Consider the following 26,359-nt stretch of genomic DNA (forward strand, 5'->3'; position numbering starts at 1 on the left):
AGACTTATAGCCAGTGTCATTACTATTCTTTTTCTTGGTAGTTCTTAAGTGTGGATTTACCCTATTTTTTCCACGGTTTCAAGACTTCAGGAGACCTTGTTATCTCAGTATTTTCTGTGGGATGTGTTATATTTAAAAAATGTAGTAACTGGCTTACAATTTGTGTGGAGCAAGCAACTAGCAAGTCAGATAGGCAAGAGTGCTTGTTTTAATGTATGTTATTTTGGCTTTTTATACTAGGAGGTAAGAGTTCTTGACAGTTACCTTGAGTAGCAAAGGGGGCTCTGGCTTACAAGGTGTAATCATTACAATGAAACATGGTTATTTGCTTCACAGATTTTGCTGTAAGATTTTCCTGCAAGTGCTCTGACTTTTTTGGCTTGTTGAGAATTGCTTCTGTGTGTGTGGATGGGATCTTCACTGTAAACCAATTTTTGTAGGGTTACACTCTTGCTGATGAAGAGGAGGATCCCCTGATTTATCAGCATCGAATGTTGAGAAGCAACCAGGGAGAAACTTTGGCCAGTGGTCCTGTGGAAACAGGTCCCATGAAGAAATTACACGTGAGCACCATCAACCTGCAGAAGGTAAGACTGGAGCCTTCACAACATGAATTTGCTAGGGGAGTTAATGTGTCACACTGAAGGAGTTTTGTCTGGTGCATCTGAACTACATTTATTTATATTGTTTTTATGTTGCTTTTCTACTCTGTACAAAACTGAGGTCAAAGTAGTGTGTAAGACTCTTTAACATTCGAAGGTGCTGAGCAACTTTAAAGATAGGAGACCTTGAACTACTAGACTGTTAATAGCTCTGGAGTAATCTTTACACTTGCTTGCTGTGTTAAGTATGAACAAGACTTGCAAGATCACAATGAATAATCTCTCACTGTTAGAGACATCTATTTCAGAGCCTCTGCCTTTTTTCATATTTTTGCTTTTGCTTCTCTTATATCTTAGTTTTATATTTTCTTGAAGGCAGAACTTAATAGCTAAGCACTGGCTAGTTTGAACAGTAAATGCATGCAGCACACAGTTCAGTAATGGGATGGATTGGTTTGAAAGTGCTGGATTTAAAAATGTAATTCTAAATGTAGTAAGTATTTTTAAGCTGATGTTTCAACAATGGCTTCAGCTCTACATGTATTTTTGTAGAGAAAGGATTGTTCATGTTAAATACTTGACATGTCATGACAGGAATTCATTTAGGGAAAAATTCTTAGACGTGAGACTTAAGTACTGCAGATTATCTGGTAAAGGCAATGGATTTCAGAAAATTGAAAAGGAATTCTCAGCATGTGGTTTGGAGCTGTAAAGAACTAATGCTGACTCTGATGGATTTCTTCTGCTTTTGGGTAGTGCTTTGTTTGGTCAGTGAATTGTCTTCCTTTGTACTGCAGGCCTGGGGAGCAGCAAGAAGAGTTTCCAAAGATGACTGGTTGGAATGGTTAAGGAGACTGAGTTTGGAGCTGCTGAAAGATTCTTCCTCACCATCCCTGCGCTCATGTTGGGCCCTGGCTCAGGCCTATAATCCCATGGCTCGGTACAGTATTCCTGGACTTCTATCTCACTTGAAATGGCAGATGGAAGCCAGATATTATAAGGAAAAAAGGAGGTTGTTTAGAAGCTCTTTGGTTTCACAAATAGAGATGGCTTCTGCTTTGGCATAAGTGAAAGAGCCAACAGCTTGATTTCATTTCCACCCTTCCCAGTTGGCTGCCCCATGGTGTGCACAAAATCTTTTATTGAAATTCTGCATATTAGTCTAGAAATAAGATAAGTGAAGCTGGAAAAACAGCAGAGTATGAAATTGTTTTGAGTATTTACTGTGGGGAATAAAAATGCCTCTGAGTGGAATAAACTGCAGTGCTTTTTTGCTACCAGCATGTTTGCAGAAACTTTGATAGCATATGATAGTACAATATTTCTATTATTGTAGTATACCAGCCTATTCTATATTTTTAAAATTAAAATTTCACAGAAGTTACCTTTATAAAAACTAATCATTATTTATTGCAGGTAGGAATGTAAGTGTATTTTTTAGCTCTCTTTCTCTGAGTAAGAAGATGGGCTCACTGTCAAACAGACTTTTTCTCATGAATCCCCACTTCACACTGTCCTTTGTGTTCCTCCCCAGAGACCTCTTCAATGCTGCTTTTGTTTCGTGCTGGTCTGAACTGAACGAAGACCAGCAGGATGAGCTGATCCGGAGCATTGAGCTGGCCTTGACCTCTCAGGATATTGCAGAAGTCACTCAGACTCTCCTGAACTTGGCAGAATTCATGGAGCACAGTGACAAGGTAGAGATGCTGTTGGGCAGCTCCACCTGTGCCAGGGTGGTGGCTGCTCTGTGTGGAGTTCATGACTGCTTTGTGATACTCATCCTGCTTTTGATGTGTGTGCTCCTTCCCAGGGCCCACTGCCTTTGAGAGATGACAATGGCATTGTCCTTCTGGGGGAAAGAGCTGCCAAATGTCGAGCGTATGCCAAGGCCCTTCACTACAAGGAGCTGGAATTTCAAAAGGGTCCCACTCCAGCTATTCTAGAGTCTCTCATCAGGTAGGACCACAACTGGTGAGGTTTCTGCTCTTGCAGTAGCTACAATTTAAGGTACCATTTAAGAATTAATCTAGGCAGTTCTTAGGACTTCACTCTGTCACAAGATGTTGTTAAACTACTTGCAACTGTGCCATTTTAACTGCTGAGTTTTGTTCTTCTACTGTGTGGTTAAAACTATGATAGAATCCCAGGGAAGTTTTGCAGGAAAAAGTTCTGGTTTCCCCCTCTCACCCTTCAAGTTCACTGTGGAATGGCATGAAATTGCTGCAGGTTAAATGAGACAGATTTCTACACCTGCATATAAATAAGTCAGAAAAGTTGAAGTTCTTAATTAAAATTTCTCATCACATGCTGCTGATTTAGCTTAGATAGGTCTCATTGCTCATATGTCAAATAGAAGATATTATAAAGTATGTGTTGTTTCTGGGCTTTGTCAGTATCACAGATGTTAGCCTGAAATACTTGCACAGGATTTAGTTTTAAACTACATGTTTTAAAATGTGAGTCTCTATTCCATATCACAGAAATGTTAGCTCAGCTATTTGAGATGTACAAATTGATTTTGATTGAGCAAAAACTTAACTTTGTCTTTATACAGTGAATTTTTCAACCCTTCGACTTCCTTGAAATTGTTTTCTGATTTTTTCTCCTCTTATTTTTTCAGCCTTTGTTCTGCCTCATGTTATTGAGGAAAATACCAGAATTCAGTGTATTTTTTTCTTGGTCTCAGTTGCTCATGCAGGTTTTTTTTTGTGTATCAAAAAGCAAGTTAAGGAGCAAAGAATTGACATAAAGCACACTTAAAAATGAAACAATTTATTAGAAATGAAAAAGTTTTAGAAACCTTTAAAAATTCATGATAGACCACAGTTAAAATAGTTCCAACTATAGTTCCACACAGTTGAAATTTGCAGTATGAATATTTGAACGGATGTGAATTCCCAAGACACTTTCATCTTCCATTTCACACAGGACTGAACAACCTAATCTAGATTCAAACTCTCTTCAAGGTGAACAAAAATAGATATATTAATGATAACAATCTTTTCCAACATACTCAAACAATGGTAGGGCTGTAGGACGAGTCTCATTCTTTTTTAACTGTTACCTTTAACACTGTGTTATGTGAGGGAGAAGTGTACTATTTTTGATAGACTATCTCCAGGTAACTTCCAGCTGGGGTAGTTTTCAAAACAGATTTTGATACTCCTCAGTTTGCTGTGCTAGCAAATATTCCCTTATGTTGAAATAACTTTTGGCACTTAGGGCTTCTCTGGTGTGGACTAGTGTTCTGCTCATGAATACAGTGGTTTTAAGTGTTGGAGTTGAGTTCTTTGGCTAGACTTTTTTTACTAATGTGCTGTTCCCTCTCAGCTTAACTGATGTTTGTTATGATACTCATACAGCATGCTTGTGTTATAGCCTGAAAATAATTTGGGGACAGCCCAAAAAGTTGCTTTTCTAGTTTTCAGCATTTAGATGATCTGTGTGGATAGAAATAAATATTGGAGGGCCCACAAGACAAATCCTCCTCCTCCATTACTACCTGTTAGGGCAGCCTTCAAGTGGGGATTATTTGAGTCAGCAGCAGGAGGTGGCAGTAAAACTTCAGGGGAGAATCTGGACAATGCTAATTAAAACAACACTTCTGAGCTTTGTTCCTTCTTCTGTGGGAAAGGAAGCCACTAAAGAAAGGTGTATCAGGGGCACTTCTGATTGATTCCTCTGGCTTGAAATGAGTCTATAACTTTTGTGGTTTGAGTAGTTCTTGGAAGGAGTTGCTCAGCAGTGCTTGCTCCAGACACTGAAGGAAAGGAAGCCAAGAGGCTTTTGCTTTTCAGTCCCTGCCTATCTGGTTAATAATACTAAGGCAACCCAGTAATGACATTGCTAGTGAAAACACACCCATAGGTTTTCTGAAGGTGCTATAAGTGCATTCAGTTCTAACCTACTCTAACACAGTATTTTTCCCTTTGGAAAGAGCCTGAAGAGGAGGAAATAAGCCTGAGCCCTGATAATACTGGTGGCTGTGACTGGTTTCAGTGTTTGTGAACATCACCAGTACATAGCTGTTGCACATATTGAATGAAATGAAAAATGATTTGGCTGTTCATTGCCCACCTTCTGCCTGGTGACATCGTGTAGCTGTGCAATCAAACATTGATTCCTTCTATGGTTTGAAGTCCTCTGGCCGGATCTTCATCTCTACTCTCTTGAGGGAGTAGGTGGATCCGTGCCACCCGTACCAGGTGATGCCATCCATGTTCTTGGTGTGCTCTCCTTTGCGGTAGTAAACTCCATTCAGGTTGGAGTCTGTGCAGCAGTTGTACCAGTATCCACCTTGGCAGGAAACAAATTGATAGACTCCTGGTGAGTCATTTTGTGTTAATGATTGCTACCGTTTCTGGAGGACAGCTAGCAGAATGCAGCATTTAATCCCTGGAGCTCTGATGATTCCCATGGCTCTGATAGTTGAGGTTGCAGGCAAATTTAAAACTTAACCTAGATATTTAGGAACTTAAAGCCATCACAGTTCTACAGTCAAATTAGTCCAGTAGCTTTTCATTTAGTTGCTCATTCCTTTTAGAGTATTTCCTTAGCATGTTTCTTACTCTAACTCAGTGAATTACCATAGGAAATGAATCTGGGTATTTGCTAGAGCATCTTAAGGTCTTAAAAAGTTCCTGAAGTCTGTGAGTATTTATTGAGACTGAGATCAACAGTTTTATTTGCATGTTATGTGGGACACAATGAGGAAATTAAGGAGTGAGATGTAATAAAGATAATTATCTTTGACAGAACTCAAAGATACTAAATTAAATTACGAGAATAACCTCATTAGAGGCTTGTAATAGGGTAGGAATAAAGATCACAAGTCAAGCTGAATGCGGAGGTGAATACAGGAGAAGAATTACAGGTGCCTAATACTACGACTTGAAAACTTACAAAAATATAAGACAAAATAAGAACCTGATGGATACTAAGGAATAACTTCCTGTGTCACTGTATTGTATCAGCATGTGAGACAGTCTGGCAGATACTATAATGGGCTGGTAACTGTGTGTAGGTGAGAGCACACAGTTAATTAAGAGTACTGATGTCTGTAATACACAGTCTGGCTCTTTGTAAATCACCTTTAACTGCCAGATTTCCCATGTAAGTCTATTTTCCAGAATTGCTCACCTCTCCCTTGATTTGGCATTCAGATGTAACCAGCTGCATGGAAAGAGGGAGCCTTGGGCTCTGCACAGGTCTGTCTAGAGACAGGCGGGGGTTTGTGTGTTTTACCTTTACGGAACTGGGCGCAGTCATCCACACACTTGTCGTTGTCCTTGTCCTTAGTGCTGAAGGCCGTGTTGTTGTGGTAGCGCAGGGAGTCCCGGCCCGTGTTCCCACTGTAGTTCCCCACAAACAGCCGGTAGCTGTTGATCTCATTGCTCAGGGTGAACTGCTGGTACTGGGCATAGCGGGTGTTGCCTTCCCAGTCCTGCACACAACCGGGGACAAGAAATCAGTCCTGTTAGAGCGGTTGTGAAAAAGACTCTGACGTCCATGATTATATAATCATCTATTATTTTATTATTTATTTTATAATCATATATTTTTACTGTCTCAGACTGCAGAAACTGCTCTGTTAAGGCAAAGGAACTTTCCAGAGCAAAGCATGAAGCTTTCAAGCCTTACTTGCACTGGTATTGTACAATGTGTAGGAAACCTGATGTGCAGCTCTTGCATTCTTGTGACAGTGTGCTGCCTCAAGTAATTTTTTTCCTCTCTGAAACAGTGACTTTTCGATATTAAGCCTTTCAGTTTATACATATCCCATCCCTCAAAGCTATTGTACCAATGATAAACTAGTCTAAGTCAAACCCAAGCCTTTAACAGACTGAAGAAATTGAGGGTAGTACAATACAAACTCCTGTACCCAGGCTGGAAGGAAGTGCTGCAGAATGAAAAGACTCAGAGGCTTGCAAACTTTATGGTACATCTCCTTCTGAGTTTTTAAATCTGAGGTGATCAGCAGTTTGATCTCTGTCTGCAGTGGCTTCTGCAGGATTTCCAAGAACCCCACTGCTTCTGAAGACCCAATGTGTGTGCAGACAAAAGGTTGTGCCACTGACTTTGCACAGGGGAGAACATACTCCTGTCTTGTGTTTGAATGTATTCCTAGGTTGATCCTGCTTCCTTCTCCTGTCATTAAAGCATGCAAATTCTTTGGGCCTCCTATAGAGATAGGAGATGGTATCTGGTACTGGAGAATCAAAAAGCTTTCTGCTGCTGAAATTAGGAGCTTATTAATTACCTCCAACTCTACTCGCAGAACAGTGGGGCGTCTTGAAAGTCGGTAGATATTTTCATTTCCCAGCCAAAAATCTCCCCTAATATTCCCAAATCCTTCCCTGTATTGTTTCCAGTCCCTATTGAACGACGTCAGACCAACTTTACGTCTTTGGATGACAGTCCAGCCACCTCCATCTGTCTCCATGTCACAGAACACCTGGAATAGGAAAAAAGGCAGTGGTTACTTGTCAGTAGACTTAGGAAGGTTCAGTTCTCTTAACACAAGACATTGTTCCAGATTTCACAACCTGAAGAAATTTCTATGGCAAAAAATCATTAGATAAACCCTTTTTCTATTTTCTCTCTTTAATGTACACTCTTTCCATCCTTGAAGTTTGCCTACATAGAGATGCTGGTGGCAGGTGTGGGGTATCACAACGTAGTGTGTGCTCTTTTCATCTCTGTAGAGAGGTATTTCTTGATTATATTTTAAAAGACATGTAACATACATTGTGTACTGAATATCCTTACCTCCAGATCAGGAATTCCCAAAAATTCATCAGGAGGTAGCTTGTAAACACCAGAAATTCGGTAGTTCCTCTGGTAAAGTGATGAGCAGTCATAAACAGCATCTACTTGAATCAGAACCAGAAAGTGAGAATCTGAGCAACAAATCTCTTCTGTGAAGGTGCTTTCCACAAAGTTTAGTTGGTAACACAAGGCGTAATGAAGGCTTTCCACAGGTCTAATATTTTCCTGAAATGGCTTAGTTTAGAGTAGTGTATGCATTGGCAAAAGGTCTTGTAACACTGGGATTTTGTGATTTTTATTAATTTATTTATTTAATTTTTTTAAACTTCTGCTACACAAAAAGACATCTCTGCTCTCTCATCACGTTGCTGCTATGTGTCTGTGCTGGAAGGTACATTTGCTGACCCCCTCCTAAGTAATAAAGACTCATCCAATGGGATGGCCAGGCCTGCTGCCAGGTGTCTGTTCTGAGAGTGTGAACAGGTTGGCCAAGTTTGTGGATGAGGGATATTTATTCAGCCCTTTCCGCACTGGTGTCTGTGACAGAGAAGGTGCCTTTTAGCTGCTGTCAATCAGTCTGTGAAATCTTCTTTTCCTCCTGGTCCAGGAACTGACTTTGAAGATAGTAAAATGCACAACTATTCTGAGGAGGTTAAGTGAGCTGTAGCAAGGCTTTATAATGTCTGACAGTTTTCAAAAAATGTCTCTTACCTAGTGAGGTGAGACACATCTGTTTTAAATACCTTCTGGGCCAGTTTCTGCTGTGTGTAACTGTTTTTTTTTTTCTCCAGCTTCAGAGACTTGTTATGGTGCAACTTTTTTTTAAGGCCTAGTACAAATAGTGATGTGTCAAAACTGACCAGATGGAACTATTTTAGAGGAGGAATGAAGTAAATAGATTTAGAAGTTTTTGCTTAATGTTAAAAAAAATCCAAATGAAGTCTTTTGGCTAACCCAGTTGAGATTGAGGATTTTAAGCTCTTTGCAGTGAATTTCATTTGAAGAGAAAAGTCAACAAAGAGGATGCTTTCTTCTAGAAGTGCCTTTACAGGTAGCTGACCTTAAAATGCACCTGCATTCCACATTTAGTACAGGCCTGTGCAATCACTGTGTGCAGTGAAATTTTCCCTCAGGGAGGAGAGAATTTTGAAGAATTTAACTGTGGTCTGGCTAGGTATATATCACAGTTTGTATCTTCCATCTACAGCCTTGTATTTTTAAGAATTATCATTCCAAAATAGTGGATCACTCTTTTTTACTCTCGTTTAGAGATAGTCATAAAGATACAATTACAAATCTGTAGTAATTCCTGGAGAGCATTTCTAATTGTTTTAACAATTTCCAGTCTCCTGTCAGCACTGTGAACTCAGAGGTTATTACTGCCAGAGCCATTTCCTTAGCAAGCCGGCTCCAATTCTTTAAGGATTGGTACTGTAGTGCTCAGAAAATGAAATGTTAGGAATATAAAATTAAATACTAGGAATATTAGGAATAAAGGAGTTAGACTGTAGAAATTCAGTAGCTGTTCAGTTTCTGCACTCCCTAAAAACAGACATAGATACAAAAAATACAGATGAATAAATTCAAACTAGTTTTCTCCAGGGTCCCTGCCGAAGCGCAGTATTCAGTGTGCATGCTTGCTGGCCTCATTAGCAGGACATGCCAGCACTAGGAGCTAATCATTAATTGTGCATTGAGGAGTGTATGTGGGAGCTTGGTGACTCCCTCCTTACCAGCTGATGTCTGTGTGACCGTCTGGGCTGCCTGCAGCTGCATGATGTCGATCTGGTTGTTCATCTCCGAGTATTTGCTCTCGGCGTCGATGAGCCGGGACTCCATCTGCTTGGTGCTCCCTTCCAGCTCCATCACCTGCATCACCACGTTCACCCAGTCCCCCTCCTGCTTCTTGCTCAGCTCCTGCAACATTCTGCTCAGGTTGGCTACCTGCAGCTTGAGCTCCTTGATCTCCTCGCAGCAGCCTGGCGTCTTGGGCTGTGCGTTCCCGTAGATCATTCTCCTCTTGGGAGGTTTCTGCAGCAGGGCTGGGTAGATTGCCACACTCACAGTGACAATGCAGAGCCATGCCAGCTGAACCGTGGGTCTTGCTGGCATTTTTGCTTACAGCAACAGAAACCGTCCAGCTGACTGCAGTAGTCTGAATGCAGCTGGGGTAGGTATGAAATTTCCTGCAGCTGCCTGGTACCTTCCTTGCTTCCAATGAAGTGAGTCTCTGAAGGTGGAGCCTGAAGTGGCTTTTTTTTCAGACCCCTCCTGTAGGAGTAGATGCACTTTGGAAGTCTGTCTCAAAGCATCTTATATACTATTTTTCTATTTACCTCCACCCCCCTGAAACTATGAAGAGCTTGCTGGCCCCTCCCAGTTCATATCAGGTGTTTACAGGGTGAAATTGGAACAGGTTTCAGCCAGGAAAGGTTGGTGAGAGCAGAAGAGACTTCCCTCAGTTCTGTCTTGAAGGGGTGTAGGAGAGGGCAAGGAAATGAGGAGAATTTCCAGCAGTTATTGCCTATTGGATTGGAGCCCTTTTGGTGACTAGTTCTGGCACGTAAATAACATGAGAGCATTAGAGATCCAGAATGTGAAAAGGCTGTTCAAAATTGGTGAGTTCATAGAAGTTCAGGGAAGGTAACTCCCTGGAAGGTAGCCCTGGCTGCTACAAGTCATACTACAACCCCAGAAGTTGTAGGGGTAACCCTATGATTGCATTATTTCTTAATTTAGACAGTATTTTACCAAATTAGTTAGTTAAGCATCTGATCCTCTTCTCTCCGGATACTAGGGTCTCTGCACTATTATTGTTGTAAAATCCACAGGTATTCTTTTAGAAATGGGATATCTGAGGGTGGGATGAAATGAAATCTGCAGAATATGTAAGTAAAAACTCACTCCTCTGTTTATTCATAGTGGGCAAGTAGAAGGACATTAAGTAATGGTGAGAGTCTGTAAAATTGACACAGGGTGGTTGTTTTTACAGGCAATGTGATCTAAATCCAGTGTTAGGGAGGCCAGTTTATTAATAGGATTTTTAGAGGAAAATCTGTGGGTAACTAAAACATCTATAGTTACACAAAGAGTAGATTTTAGAGTGAATCTTTAATTTTTAGACATTCAGAGTATTAGTCCAGTCTCAGCTGGCTGAGATGGCAACTTCCTCTCCTCTTTTATATCTTTTAACAATTCAGAATTTTATTATAGCAGTTTGATCTCCAAATAAAACCATTTCAGCAAAGGTGCAGCCTTTTGCAAAAGGTCTGCAGGCTTAGTTCTAGATCTTTCAGGTAAGTTGTTTCTTCTCAGGCCAGCTGCTCTGTAATTGCCTAACATGTGGGTTCTTGCATCTTCCTGCAAAATTTCTGATTATGATAGTGGGCAGAAATAAAGTATTAAATGCCTCATGTATCTGCACCTTGCATAAAGGCTGTGAAAGCTTCTTGGTGTCCAAGGAAACAAAAGAAAGCTAATCTTACACCTCTTAAAAAGGACATTAGGACAAACCCAACTGACACACACTATCCCATCTTGGCTTCTTTTGCTGATCCGAAGTGGCTGCAGGATTTCTGCTTGATTAGGAACCATCAGAAAACCCTTGCTGACCTGACGTTTGCTTTTAAAGAAATAGCACAATTGCGTGTTGATGCAGTTTCTCTCCCTCTTCAGGTCTGATACACTTGTTGCTTTGTTATTGCCTGATTTGGGCTGGGGCTGGGTAATAGTTTTTCTCCTAAACAGACCCACAAGAGTGTGAAGATTTTGGGAGATGAAGTTGTCAAAGCATTGCAGGAATTGGAATATGAATACAGGTGTCTTGTAAACCTGGATTTCCATAGAGGAGGAAGAGGGAATCTTTAGGATGAGGTTAGAATTAGAGCTCTCCAAACAAGCAGTTGTCTCGTGGGTGACTGACTGCCTGTGTGCTGTGCTCAAGAGAAAACCACTGGGTCTGTCATGTCAGCTGGCAAGGCCACTGTGTGGGATTGGTGAGCTGAGATATTGCCAGAGATAGGCAAGAACAATTTGTTTAAAGCACAGAGGGGACCTCCATAGCAGACCATAGACTTCAGTCAATTTTTGCCATGGACATTCCAGAAACCTTCCATAGCAAAATTGCTTTTTATACTTCAGACCAGAAAGTGCCACTGTACACAGATGAAAGCCTGACCTTTTTGTTCTGCCTCTAATCCTGTCTGAGCCCTCTTCCAGCTGGAGCTTCTGTCATTCCCAGGGGCAAATTCTTCTCTGGCTTCCTGTGATGAGAAACATGTTTTTGTCAAAGTTGGAACAGAGACTAGGACAGGCCAGACTCTGCTTCTCCGCCCCAAAAAGCCACCCTGCTAACACCCCCATTGTGTTACACAGGACTTCAATGCATTCTGCTGCTGCTCCCACTCACCATAACTCACCTGTCTTGGGCAGATGTAGAAGAGGGGAGCCACTTGTAGGGGAGCCACTTGTAGGTCCATGCATTCCCTCTTTATACAAATTCTGAAAGGATCCAGGATGCAATTGAACACACATGTTACAAAACACCACAAAAAGGCCTCCAGATCCCTTCTCTAAACTGGAATATTTAATTGGAAATGAGACAGCCAGCGTTTTATTTTGAATTCAGCTTCTGATTTGTCTGTCCAGATGCAAACCATCTTCCTTCCTAGTACTTTGATTTACCTGTTTTAAAAGAGAATACTTCATTGTGTCATAATATGACAACAGACATATTATGCAGGAATGGAAAAGCACAAATCTTCCCATCTGTCATTACTTTTGAGAAAGCATTAAAAGAGATTTGGGCAGAGACATCCCTTGGCAGAGATATCAGCCTTAGTGGAATTTGACTTCTTTATGAGTATTGGAAAGATGGGTCTCTCCCAGTTTCGTGGAGAACTGAATGTGGTCACTGAGGCCGCAGTAGCTACAGATGGTAGTCACTGCCAGGTTAGGTCAGTAGTTGGAGCTGACAAAAGCTGTTCTGCTGTTTTGTACTGTTCTACTTGTGATTTGAATTCAGGATCCTGGTACGTTTTGTAAAGGGGTAAAGTTTGGGGCATAGCTGGGGAGAAATGAGTTCCATGATTACTGAGTGGGTCCTGTTCTTTCCCCAGTACTGATGGAGAAATTGAGCATCATTTGGCCTGAAATCCATCACTCTAGTTTTCCTCCATTGTATTTTGTATGTGGAAATACTGTGGTACATGATAGGTAAAAAGACAAGACCCTAAAGTCAAGAACATGAGACAAATCCTTTTTGACTTCATTCATGATGTAGTTCTGAAGTGGTTGGGAGAACTGAGGCTAAACATGGTTTCAATTTGTATGTGCCATATGTTTATAATGTTGATTGATGTTACTAAATTCAAATATATTAGTATTACTTGATTAGAACCAGTTATCTCCTGTCCCTGGAGGGCCAGATTAAATTAGAGGTGAATTTAAATGATTGCCTTCTCTGGGAAGCTGTTCTGGCAGGTGCATGCAAAGCTGAGACAAGAAGAAAAGCTCAGTGCCCTGTGGCTATTTATTTGGTAGCCATTCATTGCAAACCCCTTAATATGCATCTGGCAAACGCTTAGAATCTGGCATTCCTGGTGCCTGCCGAGGTGGCAAAGGCTCTCATCAGCTCTCAGCTGGCCCGTTGTGGAGTCCACACTGTGTTGGAGCTCTGAAATGCTGCTTTTCTCTCCCAGGAGTGTGAAACTGTTCCCCTTTGGCTTTGGAGATGCTCATAAATGCTCCAACATTCACTGTACCACAGCTTTATGGTCAGGATTGTGTTGTAAATCTCTGAACTTGTATGGGACAGATGGGACAGGAAAGGCCTCAATGAGAGACAAAACACTGTGACTTCCTGCTGTCTTTTGTGATTTCTTTTTTATTTAAGGCATCCCCTCTTTGCGTAACCAATACACAAAGACTGCTTCTGTGTTTCACCTTTTTTTGCTAAATATCCTGCTTAGCATTTTTTTTCTTCTCTGCTTTCTGGCTAATAAAAAATAGGTGATACAAAACCTTTTGCAGTCTAAGCAGCAGGGCTGGCTAAGAAATTTGTTGTAAGATTTTTCACTGATTTTTCTTTCAAAACTAATGAATGTTTTTATTTGATTTGCAAGCATTTATATCAAGATTGGGAATTTGGCCAGTTGTGATGCCTGTGAGCAATGTGGTGTCTCCTTGCTGGAAGCTGGAGTAGCTGCTCTGGCTTGGAAGCTCTCAACCATCACAAGCCTTTATTGAAAACAGTTCTTTCCTGGTATCAGTTTCTCAAACATATTTGTTCCTGGAATGGGAATAATTTTTAGTGGCACAATGGACATGCGTTGGTTTCCTGAGTTGTTTTGGGGACTGTGGGTTGTTTTCTGAGATTTCTTGAGTCAAGGACTGGGAGATGCCTGAAGGCAAATAAATCATAGAATTGGGGAAAATGGTCATCAAAGCCAATTCCTTTTGCCAGAGGATTATCTGTTCCCCCAAGTCTCCACAAAGTAGCAGTGCCTTCCAGTCCCAGAAGCTGCTCTCAGCACTTCTTCAGAAGGAAAAACAAGCTTGGCTGAGGCTGGTAGAATCTGTCATATAGAGAATCTTTCTAAACAAACTTGAGGAGACTGAAAGAAAGAAGAGTTTGTCTAGATTCTGCATACAAACTACTTCATTGCAAAAATAAAGTTTCTCTGTTATGTTTTGGGATGCATTCTGGCAATAGGAAATGTTTGTGTTCCCCCATGGATAAGTTTGGGACTGCTTGAAAAGGATCTATTAAAATGAAGGGTTTTCTTTTAATAATTTTTATGAGAAGATGGAGAAAGTCTGGTTGCTTCTGAGTTCTTGAAAATTTAATATATTCTGAGTGACAGAGAATATTGTCAATATCAAAGATAATGGAAGACTGGAAAGCTCCCAGGACTGTATAAAAAAGGATATTTCTAGTAAACATTACACATTCATGCCTTGGGTTTGTAGCAGAGAAAAGTCCATCATCTGAGTTCTCTTCCCACTGAGGACAGAAAAGTTGGTTTTGATTCCCAGTTCATGTCTGGTTTGTGTTCAAATAACCTTTAAAATATACAAGCAATAGGAGTAAATTTCTCTTAAATATTGTTCTTTTTGTGATTCTAGCTCGGTGTACCTGTAAAACCTACAGTTTTGATATCTTAATAATCAAGGAGTAGGTTTATGCAGCCTTTCACTACAAATAAAATTGGAATATTTAAGATTTTTGACCAAGATTTTTGTATTAGGAAGTTTGCCAAATAACATGCAATTGCTATGTCACTCTGTCCCTACAATTTGCTATGTCACTTTTTGTAAGGACAGACTGACATAGCAACTGGTAAATGTTTTTCATCAGAAGGCTTGTTTACATTTTAATATCCCACTCATCATGATCAAGTGCTCCAAATAGGTCAGGGTTGGACATTATTCTGGCTACAGTAGAGATACTGTTTAATAAACAGAGGGGGAAATTTAAATTATATTGTTCTGCATAATCTAATTACACAGTGAGCCCAGGTGGGCTGAACTCATACCAAACTTTATTGATAAGAATTAGATTTGGAACTGATTTTTGCTCATTTAGAGGGGAAGTATAAGGATTTTTTGTTGTTGTTTTGTTAATCACTCTGTTTATTGAATAAAACGTGAAACAAAATGGTGGGTATTAAGCACTGAAATTAGTGCATTAGTTCAAAGTATATGGAAGTCTAGTTGTTATGACTTAAGAAATCTTGTTATTTCTGTGGTCTCCCACTTTCAAGCATGGGACAGCTCTTGAAATAGCTTTAGAATATTTTAGGTAAGTATGTTAGCATTGAAAACACATAATTGTGAAATCTTTTCCTTGAGCATTAGTACTAGAAGGCTCTGCCAGCCCATAGCAGTCCGGAGAGCTGACAACCTGGGCCTTTCCTGAGAGGTGACCTGTGACCTACCAAACCTATACCTAAAAGCTTCTAAAATGTTCTAAATGCCCTAAAAATGTTCTTTTATGCCTTCCTGCCAAGTTTTTAAGTAGGAGATAGTGGTGAGGTTTTTTCTCACTTTTTGACAAAAATGACCTGATGAATATCCCTCAGTGGATATGGAAAACAATTGATCTTTTCCTTTAATATTAAATTTAACATTATTCTGAACTAGGAATAATTGCAAGGATATCTGCCAGTAAACAAAGACTGAAGTTACTGTCCAGCAGGTGAGCCAACAGCATTGGCTCTCATATCTTGAGAGATGTTTTCCCACCTTCTCCTTTAATACAGAGAGATTTTGTAAATATCTTTTTCCAGTTACAAGAAGAAATCCATCCCCTTGACTAATACAGTAAACTGCCCTGATTTCCAGCAGCAACACTGCGGCTAAAAACCCCTGGCAACTCTGCCTGGCTGGAATATTAGCCTGGGGGCCTCTTCTGAGTGCCTGGATGCTTTTCTGGAGTGTTTTTGTTTCTGTTCAGTCTCCAGCATGGTGGCTAGAAAATAGCTCTGTAGTGCTTTTAAGAGTGTTATAACATTTAGGAAGATTCTGTCTGAGCACAGACTCCTCAGGTCTGCAGGGAGAGGAGCACTGCCTTCATGGCAGGAAGGTGAAAGAGAAGGAAAGCACAGAATGTTGTTTTTTCTTAATGTGTGTTTTAAATGTACCAGGTTAAAATAGTGTGTACACAAGATGGGCTGGGAGCAGGGAGCCACAACATTGACTGCTTTCACAGAAATGGTCCTAAGCATGGGGAAAAGCAGCTGCCAGGAGAGGCTTATCCAAGTCAGAGGCTCATCCTAGTCCACAAAATTACCTGTCACAGCTCACTGTGTTCTAGATCATTTGTTACAGGAGAGTAATTTACGATTATTAACAACTACTGCTGTGTATTCTTGTAAATCAAAGTCTTTCTCCTTTCCCTCCCCATCTTTTCCTTCCCTTTGCCTAACCCTAACCATAATCAGATTTGAGACACTTAATTCTGCTTTGGACAGCCAAGAAAGTAAGAAACAAAAGGAGTAATTAAGTGCACCAGGGAGTGGCAGAAGAGCAGTGCTTATTGTCAGATAATAAAAGAAAATTGTCAATTTTGTCAGGAACTGTTGTCCAGAAAGATAACTTGGAAGAAATTAATGGTCTGATATACTGGAATGTGTCTGCCAATGACTCTTTAAATCATCAGCTCATGAAACGTGACATCCATTTATCACTTTTATAGGGTTGCTGCCAAGCTTTCCCTTGGGAAGCTACTGGAGTTAGTGTGATCTTTGATTGTCTTGTTAAAAAAAATAGCATGAGTCTGTTTCTTGTGCTTCCATTGTTGGGTGCCAGTCATCTTGAACTGTTTTCATGGGGTGTGGTCATTGTGTGCCTTATGTAGTTTAATTGTTGATATGGAAGTCTAAACAAAAAGAGTGCTCCATTGGTATTTCTAACTGATAGAACTTGGTATTATCAAGTAGAAGGTTCTGCCAACCCCTAATATGCCAATTGTGTTAAATCATCTTTCTTTCCTTGCCTTTCCAGCATTAACAATAAACTTCAACAGCCAGAAGCAGCTGCTGGGGTGCTGGAATATGCCATGAAGCACTTTGGGGAGCTGGTGAGTCCTGCTGGATAATCTGCTTCTTCATGTCTTTCGTTTTGATGGTTTCTGTAGTTAGTTTTTTGGTGGGTGGTGGTGTGTTTTCTCAATCAGTCACATCGAGGTTCTCTCCCTGCTTGTAATATTTCATTGTTCATAAAGAAGGGCCTTGCTGCCTACAGGGATGTTCAGTGGGCACTTTGCAGCAAATGCTGGGTACAGGGAGGGCTGCAAGAACCTGATTTGGAGGAGAATTTTGCAGCTGCTCTTGATTCTAAATGCAGCTGTGAGCAACAAGCAACTTGACAACATAAGTCCTTTTATTTAGGATAAGCTGGGAAGGGAGGGAGTAAGTTCCTGTTCTAAGCTTGAAGGATTTGAGAAACTGCATCAACACCTTCCAGGTAAGGATTTAATGGAAGTTAACCTCTAGTCTCTCTCAAAAGTGTTCACAGGTATTGTTTAGAGTAGCAAGTTAACCAGTCCCTTACAATTTAGACTGGTCACCAAAATCAAATAACCCCGTTACGTATTTGTTCTGTGTCTTTCTCAGAATGATGTACCTTTATTATTTTTTCTCTTTTTATGAGTCATTTAATTTGTGTTCAAGGACCAAACCACCTATGGTCTCCTGACAGTTCTGTTGGTAAAAAGCTGATTTTGCAGTGGTAATTGTCGCAGTGTTTTAGGATGATTAGGAAAAGGAAGGCAGCCATGGAAGCACAGTAGAACAACCTCTTTAAGTAATAACTATAAAGTGGGAACCAGGTATAAGCACAAAATGGTGGAAGTCCTCTAGTGTAGGATTATGTGTGGTTTTGACCTAGCCTGGAAAATAAGTCCTTTCTGGGAGAAGTACAGACTTCAGAACATCTTTGCAGCTTCTTTTAATTCCTTGGGTGGATTGAGCAAAGCTCTGCGTTACCTAATTCTGACTTCACTCTTTAGCAGCAATACAGTCTAGCAATAAATGCAGTTCAAAGCACAGAGTTTGCCAGAATTGGCAATGAAGGGAAATTAAGAAGGAACTGTGAGCTCTGCTTTCAGGGACTTAATTGAAATATGACTTAGCTGAGAAGTTAAAGGGCTGAGTGGAAGACCTGGCATGCAAAGCATGGTTTACAGTGACCCTGCCCACAGGTCTGGGAAAAGAATCTGCTCTGCAGCCTAAGTCAAGACAGGAGCTGCCAAGGACTGAGCAGGAAAACACTGGCAGAGAAAAGTACGGAAATATAATAAGGCATTTTATTTCTTAAAAATAAGAAACAAAATCTAGAAAGACTGAAGAAAAGTGTTTAGTTGATAAGGATCCCTGCTTGGCTAACTTTTAATGGCTTTGTTACAAACCATTGCTTTCCCTTGTGAAGGGTGTGATTGAGCCCCAACTTCATACTGCCTGCTGTATTAAATAATTGCCTAGCAGTATCCAGATGCAAAGTTTGGGCTTTTTTCCTGGTTAGTCATTCCATTCCTGAACGCAAGGCTGTTTTTCTTGTTTGAATGCAAGTATGTGCAACAACGGGAAGTGGAATATGTTACAGATTTACCCTTTTTCCTGTTCCACTCACTCTGCCTCTCCAAAAAGGAAAGCAACAGCTGCTGAGCTGGTATTTCAGTGGCTCTGAGTAAGGGGGTGATGTTGGACTAATCCCTCTGGTAAACCTGAGTTCATTTCTGGGCAGGTGGAGCAATGCCAGGATTCCAGTTTTCACAGTAGCTCAAGGCTCTTCTCTGTATCACAGAAGACCATGAGGATATTTAAAATGATAAAAGGGTGAAGTGACCAGCATAGACACAGAATCTTTTAGGAAAAGCTGTGGTAGTTAATACAGAATGATCAGTGTTAATGCTGCTTTTTATTTTTACTTCTTTTTCCCTTCCCTTAGGAAATCCAAGCTACCTGGTATGAAAAACTTCATGAATGGGAAGATGCTCTGGTGGCCTATGACAAAAAGATGGACACAAACAAAGATGATCCTGAGCTGATGCTGGGACGGATGCGTTGCTTGGAAGCACTTGGTGAATGGTAAGAGGGGAATGCCTGAAGACTGAGGAAAATGGTGTCACTCTGGTCTCTGGATGCTGTCATTTAGGTGCAATTTTTTTGCCTGAATTCCTGTTTACTTCTGATTACTTTGAGTATTTGTGTGGCATCTCACTTTGTTCATTGAAGTCAGAATGGATAATAACATCTCTAAGCCTTTTGGGATTGGTCATCTGGTGAGTTAAGGTCTCTCTGGAAGAGAATCTGCAATCTTATGATCAGGTCAACCCCATTTATAACAGAGAAAGACATTGTAGATAGAGGAAACATTAACTGATCAGAACTTGTCAGAAACAGTCATAAAAGGGGCTCATTGTGACCCTTCTTTTTAAACTCTGATTAAAACATGAGAAAGATTGCTGTATTTATTCAGTGTCAGACCTATGCCTTGTAGAAGGATGAGGTTTTCCTTATTAGTCTTTTTCAGCATTTCTTGTTTCTTAAGCCTTGTCTTTGTGGACATTTAGTATTTCAAGCTTTTGTGTCAAATGTTGACAACACATAGCTGATTCAAATCAGTGTTTGTGTGAGGGCGAGCTGCTGGTGACTTACAGCTTGCTGCTTAACTGGGGGCTTCTGTTTTTTCTCGCTGTTCAGTTCCAAGAAGATAATTGGAGAAGGCACCCTGCTCACTGTGGCGTGCAGTTCTACCCAGGGGCAGGTGTGGGTTCGTCCAGGTTCCGCCTTTCTACTTAACTTTGCATGTGACAAGCTCTCTCCTGATGGGTCCTGACGTGAACCCAAGGATGGCACCACAGCAAGGAGATTCCTCTTCACTAAAGTCATTTTACTGCTAGAAACAGAGCTGTTTGAGAAACCTACTTCTGGCAGCATTTTTCTGCCCTTTTTTGTTTCTAAACGAGGGTGAGGCATATTGAGTGTAGCTTTTCCAGTAGGGAAAATAGGTCCTCTTACTGAGCATTCCTCAGTCAGCTTTTATGCGAGTAGGCAGTTCTCATCAGAGATTTGAAGAGTTTTTCTGTCCTGCAGGATGCTTATTGGTGTTAAGTGTCCTTTCTGCTACTTATCAGCAACAAATCTATGGAACAACAAAAGAACAGTTTTCTTCTGTTGGAGCAAGATATTGTGGATCCATTGATAGTCTGTAATGATGAGAGCAATCAGAGTCTCCAAGTTCTCTCATGGACCTGGGCTCCAACTCTGTGCAGGTGTTTTTATGATTTAGAAGTGCTTTTGTGAAGTGATGTCTGCTGCCTCACAGCTGACTCTAGAGATGTCATCCTGAGGCTGAGGATTCCATATTTTGGCTGCTGATTCTCTTCGGTAGTGTTCAACTTGACTGACTGCTGCTGGAGTCTGCTTGGCAGGATAAGGCAGATAATCTAGAATTATGTTGTGTAGCATCACTATTTCAGTACTCTGCTGTGATATTTTGAGAGTACAGCCAAAACATTCTTAGCCATTTGTCTCCTCATGTAGTTATTCCTGTAGGAGCCATAGTGTTTTATCAGCATCTCTGAGGTCCTGATTTACTGCTGTTGCTAGGTTTGGCTTGGGTTTTCATTTGCTTTGTGTTGTTTTGTTGTTTTTTTTCCCTCCTGGGCCATTAAGCTGTCAGAATGACTGTCTTGCCTGTGGCAGCATTGGTTCTGTTTGACTAACTCATCTTCCTTTTTGGGAAGGGAGAGAATGACAGTAGGGAAGGCAAGTTGTTCTCCCTCACAGTTGGCAGCTGTTTCACTGCTACAGAGTATCCAGCCTGAGAAGTCCTGGAACTGCAACACCCAGGGTAATTGGTTTGATTAGTGCAGCATTCACAGTTGATTTGAAAGAAATAATATGAAAAATCCTGATGCTTCCTCTCCACTGGAGATGAAAGATTCAGATGCCTTCTGAGATCTTGCCATGACAAGTCTTCATATGAGGTTACAGCAACATTCATTCTGCAGTCTTTGTCTTCAGACTTGATGTGTTAGTTCAAAATGTTTGCTAGAAGGAGCCATGCCCAAGCTATCCAGATCATATGTTTCTTCTGCTGACACTTGCAAAAATTTAAAGCATCCTTTTTTTGGTGGTGGTTTGTTTATTTTCTTGAGAATTTTTTTTTTTCTGTATTTGTAGACAGGCATTATCAGTCCAATTTTAAAGTAGGCATTAACAGCTGCTGAGGAACAGATGCAAGCTTCTCTTTGGATGTGAAATTTCAAAACACAGTGTGCCTTAAAATTATTTTCTGATGAAAAATACATTATGATACTTGTATATATATAAAATATATTTGTCATGGGACTAGCATGGTTGAGTTGGCCAGAGGAGTCAAATCCTGTTCTCCACTCATTATAAAAAGAAGGATGGGGCTGGTTGTTGTCTTATCAGTGGTAAGTGGTTGTTTAATGAGGCAGAATTCTTGGAAGAGGCTTTTTGCTGATCAGAAATTGTGGATTCTTCTTAGGGGGCAGCTCCATCAGCAGTGCTGTGAAAAGTGGACGCAGGTGAACGATGAAACTCAAGCTAAGATGGCCAGGATGGCTGCTGCTGCTGCTTGGGGTCTAGGTAATGTATCCTCCTGTGCTGGTGTGTGACAGCCCACGAGGTGCAAGCACAGATAGTTTTAACTTACTTCACAACTACAGAATACAAGAAACAGCCACATCAAGGAACAGCATTATTGACATTGGGAAATGAAGTAACTGTCATTGCATATTGGAGTCTTTTGGAAAATCTGCATTTACATCAAGTCTCCCAGTGTGGTCTGAGCAGATGATGAGTTGCTTAAATGTTCATTTTTCCATGGTTTTACACTGAACAGAGCTCAGGCTGGAAATGAGATAGGAAAACTTCCTTAGATTTGTGGCAGACTTATTTACAATGAGAACAGTATTTGTTGAGCGTTTTAGAGGCTGTGTCTGCCGAGTAGACAATCTTAAAATAATAGTGGTCCAAATATTTATATTGTTAGTGAGATATTTACTAGAGCAGCTGATGAATCACTTACTCTCTGCCAGCCTTTGCTGAGAAAAATTCGTCTTTTGCTTTGTAGGGCACTAATTCATTCATATGTTCTGGAAGTGTCAGAATTTTAATTGTTTTGTCACAAAGAATGAAAGAACCTTTTCCACAAAGATAACAATTTGTTTAGAAGAAAAATGCCCATGTTTTTCTTGTCTGTAGCTCTGTATATGTATATAACAGTGTCCCTACCAGAGACAAGCTGTTGGAGAGCTGACTTAAATGCAGAAGTACCACACAGCACTCAGGCCTAGGCACTGATGTCTGAGCACCACATCAGGGTTGTGTTGTGTTCCCACATTGCAGACAAGGCTGTTGTGTTACTGAGGGTATCTGTGTCTCTGCAGGTCAGTGGGACAGCATGGAAGAATATACCTGCATGATCCCCAGGGACACCCATGATGGTGCTTTCTACAGGGCTGTACTGGCACTGCATCAAGACCTTTTCTCACTAGCTCAGCAAGTAATTATCTTCCTTGTTGGTATCCCAAAACCTGGTTTAAGATTTTCTAGGCTACAGAGTTTCATGGAAAAACAGGCTGTAGTAAAGCAGTTGGCTATAACCTATGAATTGTCCAATCGTGTTTTTCCATGGATATATTAGACGTGGGTGATAGATGTTACCTTGTCTTTCCAGAAACAGTAATGAGTGTATTGACAGATAGTAGTGGTCCAGTGCTGTAGAACATAAGAATGCCTTAGTAATTTTTTGGCTTTTTTTTACTTCTGTGCTTATTTTCTAGACAGGCAGGGTGCAAGGATTATCTCAGCAGAGATTCTGTTCTACAAGACACTGATTGTAAATTGCTGGGAATGCCTGAGACACCTGTAAGATTCCTAATGGATTTTTTTGTGCACTTCTGTCTCTTACAGCTTTTTCAGTGAAGTGCTCATAAATATCATGTACAATAATCTTAATTTTTCTGTTAGCACTGATAGATCTCAAATTTTAGATTGAGATACCAAGGCAACGAATGAGTCTATTAAACAGAGCTGTATTTTGTGCTTGTTTTTCACAGAGGAGATTTGCAGAGTGACTCTGTAGATGTGAAATGTGTTGTTTACTTTCCAAGGAAGCTCAAGTCCTATTTCTGAGAATTCTGTGCTGGCTTGCCAGCTTAGATAAAGGAGTAATTCAATCTGTGCTGTCAAAACCCGTACATAGATTTTTGGATGATGTGCACAGTAAAATTAACCAGGCATTCAAAAGGGTAGAGTTTGTGATTAACCTTTAACATTTTGAACAGGAAAAGCTATAGGTGAGAGATTATATAATGACTAGAACTAGAGCAGGATTTATTTCATGCTTGAAGAGCCTGTCTTAGTTTGAGGATGAGAAATGGAATTTGCTGTCTTGTAAAATTCATAAAATCCTGTTGGGTTATATAAAACAGTGAAAGCTGTTTTCTTTCATTCTGTAGTATCAAGAGACATTTCTTGAGGCTTTTATTTTTAACCAACTCTCTTTCACTAAAATGTGAACTTTTCCTCTACAAATGTTGTTAATGATAATCTCTACAAATCACAGTAGGATTAGAAATACTGCAAACTTTGATTTTCTAGGAAGACAAACTTCAAACTGTGCAGGTGATGAATGAAGCTCCCTTGACTTCCCTTATATATGCCCTGGACACTGTTTGCCTGTCAAATCTTTCTGTTTATAAGATCCTTTCCTAGTTCTTGTTGGAGAGTGAGAACAATGCCAGCTTTGTTCATGAGATGGAACAGCTGAACAGCAGCTTCAGCAGTTGACTCTGGATAAAGCACACTACCTTTGCCCCAATATCTTGTTCTATTTCAGTGCATTGACAAAGCCAGAGACCTGCTGGATGCTGAGCTGACTGCCATGGCAGGAGAGAGTTACAGTCGAGCCTATGGGGTGAGTGTAGCTCTCAGCCTTCATTCCCTTCATTGCTGCTTCAGACTGTCTCTAAATTTGCATTAAACTTCAGAGTAGTGCTTGTCTCAAGCATAAGATCTATGTAGGCCCACAAGCTAAATGGCTTTTGTCAGATAAGAAATACAACCTTGCAGGAGCAGCTTTGGAGCAAACTAAAAGTGAAGTGAGGTCCACCCCTGCCCCAAAAGAAATAAGATTTGACTTTTAGGGAGTTTGAATCAGCAGGTCCTCTAGGTACCAGTATATAGCAGTTGGTACTTATCTGTTGGGCAGCCTATGTACTTAAGATTTCAATGCCAAAATACTGTTCCTTAATTACAGATTTGTTCTGTAGTGATTGGGATGGAATGTGATTTTTTTCCTTCAGGCCATGGTATCCTGCCAGATGCTGTCAGAGCTGGAAGAGGTTATCCAGTATAAACTTGTACCAGAGCGCCGTGAGATCATCCGCCAGATCTGGTGGGAAAGACTGCAGGTACATCCATGTAAAGGGCAAGGATGGAGATGCTGATGGACTGGCATGAACAGCTTCCTTTTGAGTCAATGTGGTGGCTCAGCAAATCTTCCAATGTCTCTTTCCATGCTCACATGGCCGCGGGCTCCGTCTCCTTTGTGCTTGTCCTGGTCGCCTGGGGTTTTGGTTTGGGCTTTTATTTGTTGTCAGGTTAATGTTCCTGAGGTCTCTGCTCATATGACACTTTAAAAGCTTTGAAATAGATGTGTGCAGAAGAGAGACACTCATAACATCCCCAAGGCTGCTTACCTCAATATTGGATTACATCTGGAAATACTGGTTTAGATCAGGCTGGTTTGAACTTCTTATCTGGCTGGCTGCATTTTAAGAAGTGAATTCTCTCCAAGTATTGGAAAACTGGTCAGAGAACTCACATGCTTGTAAAATTAAAGATTATCCTGTTCCTTTTGGATCTCTTACAAGAACATTTCCAGCTGATTGGTAACATTTAGGGGCATTATTTTGTGGTGGAATTGGCAGTGTTAGGTTTATGGTTGGACTTGATAATCATAAAGGTCTTTTCCAATCTAAATGATGCTATGATTAACCTTCACCTTTCAGAAGAGACCTTTAGCAATGTTGATCTTCCTGTGTTGAAAGAGAAGTTTATGCCTTTCTTACTCTAAACAACAAAAATCCAAAGTACCTCTGAAAATTTAAATCAGACAAATATTTGACACTTTTTCCTTACAAGAGGCATCCCTGCAGGGAAAGTGAGTATCCTCAGATGCAGTAGTACATACAGGAATACTGTTCAAAGAGGTGGGTGATTCCTGCAAGAGAAGGGGGTAAAAGAAAAAAAGGGCCTAACTAAAGTGAAATGCTGCCTGAAGGAAGAACTTTTCCCTGTGCAGAGTTCTTCACTGGCACTGCTATAATCTGCCACCTTATGAACGCCTGCTGTATGTGTTTTAGCTGTTTGGGAAACTGTGACAAAGCTTTTAGTCTCCCATCTGCATTCCTGTCTGGAAAAGCTCAGGACCATTCCACTGGGGTAGAGAAACTGAAGTGGCAGGAAGCGTAATGTCTGAATACAGCTTTTTATAGTCCTGAAAGCAGTACATACAGTTCCTGAATGTTTTATAGGTGTTTTTTATAGTTTTTAAATGCCTATTGGAAGACGTTTATTTGGATGTTAGGGAACAAGCTTTGCCCGACTTCCCAGTCCTCAGCTTGGGAGAAAAGCAAAAGGGAAAAAATAACTTCTTTGGTGCTAAGGTCCTTGCTGCCATTGGAAAATCTTTTGTTTACCTCAAAATCAAGTAGTCTCTGGCTGAATAGAAACTTCATCACTGTTACCCTGTGCTTGGCCGCTATATCCAGCACCATGGATTTAGTTGTTATGGTCCCTTCCACAGTTCTGCATCTCTGTAGTATCCTTGAATGTTTGAAACACAGATTCATCCTCTTGTGACAGTGTTGTGCCTCTCCCATCAGACAGACAAGAACCAGACAATGCTTGCACAAGCAGCACAGCAGTTGGCGCTGCAGAAAACCAGTGGCAGCGGTTTTCTGGCAGAAAACCAGTTTAGAGGTGCCCAGCCTCCCAAAGCAATACATGCAAGGAAAAGAAGAAGGGCAATAACAAAAATACCTTTGCAACGATTTGGTTTTCTACCATCTCCATGTTGAGATTTAAACCAAAAATAGGTGGAGAAGGCACTTTGACTCACTTTGAATTGTATGTAGAGTTTATCTAATTCTTGGATGTGTTTCAGCTTTAGGAGGTTTTTTCCTCTTTCTTGTGAATTATGGGCACAGAAGTCTCTATCTGATGGAAGTCCCTTCAGGTTCTGAATCAAGGCTCTTTGCAGTACACTTGAGACCAAACACTAACAAGTTCTCCCTTCTCTTCCCTCTCAGGGCTGTCAGCGAATCGTGGAAGACTGGCAAAGAATATTGATGGTCCGATCTCTTGTTGTGAATCCTCATGAGGACATGAGAACTTGGCTCAAGTATGCCAGCTTGTGTGGCAAGAGTGGGAGGCTGGTGAGCATTG

The 26,359-nt window shown here is 40.7% G+C and overlaps 2 protein-coding genes across 2 annotated transcripts in view; one reads left to right on the forward strand and one right to left on the reverse strand.

Annotated features, from left to right (window-relative positions):
• The window catches only part of MTOR (mechanistic target of rapamycin kinase), a 62,052-nt gene that overhangs the window by 17,397 nt on the left and 18,296 nt on the right, over nucleotides 1-26,359 (forward strand). The window contains exons 26-36 of the mRNA XM_066202937.1: nucleotides 441-587; nucleotides 1,400-1,542; nucleotides 2,137-2,299; nucleotides 2,413-2,558; nucleotides 16,875-16,950; nucleotides 18,819-18,958; nucleotides 21,390-21,490; nucleotides 22,294-22,409; nucleotides 23,748-23,825; nucleotides 24,214-24,321; nucleotides 26,224-26,349. Coding sequence (XP_066059034.1) covers nucleotides 441-587; nucleotides 1,400-1,542; nucleotides 2,137-2,299; nucleotides 2,413-2,558; nucleotides 16,875-16,950; nucleotides 18,819-18,958; nucleotides 21,390-21,490; nucleotides 22,294-22,409; nucleotides 23,748-23,825; nucleotides 24,214-24,321; nucleotides 26,224-26,349 — 1,344 coding nt within the window. The remainder of the gene's footprint in view (nucleotides 1-440; nucleotides 588-1,399; nucleotides 1,543-2,136; nucleotides 2,300-2,412; nucleotides 2,559-16,874; nucleotides 16,951-18,818; nucleotides 18,959-21,389; nucleotides 21,491-22,293; nucleotides 22,410-23,747; nucleotides 23,826-24,213; nucleotides 24,322-26,223; nucleotides 26,350-26,359) is intronic.
• On the reverse strand, nucleotides 3,359-9,494 carry ANGPTL7 (angiopoietin like 7). Its single transcript, XM_066203014.1, has 5 exons — nucleotides 9,104-9,494; nucleotides 7,371-7,471; nucleotides 6,862-7,056; nucleotides 5,847-6,045; nucleotides 3,359-4,898 (listed from the first exon to the last, which is right to left on the reverse strand). The coding sequence occupies exons 1-5, from the start codon at nucleotides 9,480-9,482 to the stop codon at nucleotides 4,729-4,731; spliced, it is 1,044 nt and encodes a 347-aa protein (XP_066059111.1). The 5' UTR covers nucleotides 9,483-9,494; the 3' UTR covers nucleotides 3,359-4,728.

Source organism: Chamaea fasciata, unplaced genomic scaffold (genome assembly GCF_029207755.1).
Source record: "Chamaea fasciata isolate MVZ Bird 193981 ecotype frontalis unplaced genomic scaffold, bChaFas1.0.hap1 SCAF_23, whole genome shotgun sequence".
Taxonomy (NCBI): domain Eukaryota; kingdom Metazoa; phylum Chordata; class Aves; order Passeriformes; family Sylviidae; genus Chamaea; species Chamaea fasciata.

Bases quoted from the DNA above. Each gene is read 5' to 3' on its own strand.
- ANGPTL7 (XM_066203014.1), bottom strand. From the start codon at position 9,482: ATGCCAGCAAGACCCACGGTTCAGCTGGCATGGCTCTGCATTGTCACT. The intron at 7,472-9,103 runs GTAAGGAGGGAG...TGATTCAAGTAG, and splicing joins GGTCACACAGACATCAGCTG to ATGCTGTTTATGACTGCTCA. The intron at 6,046-6,861 runs GTAATTAATAAG...GGTTGTGTGCAG, and splicing joins TTCTGCGAGTAGAGTTGGAG to GACTGGGAAGGCAACACCCG.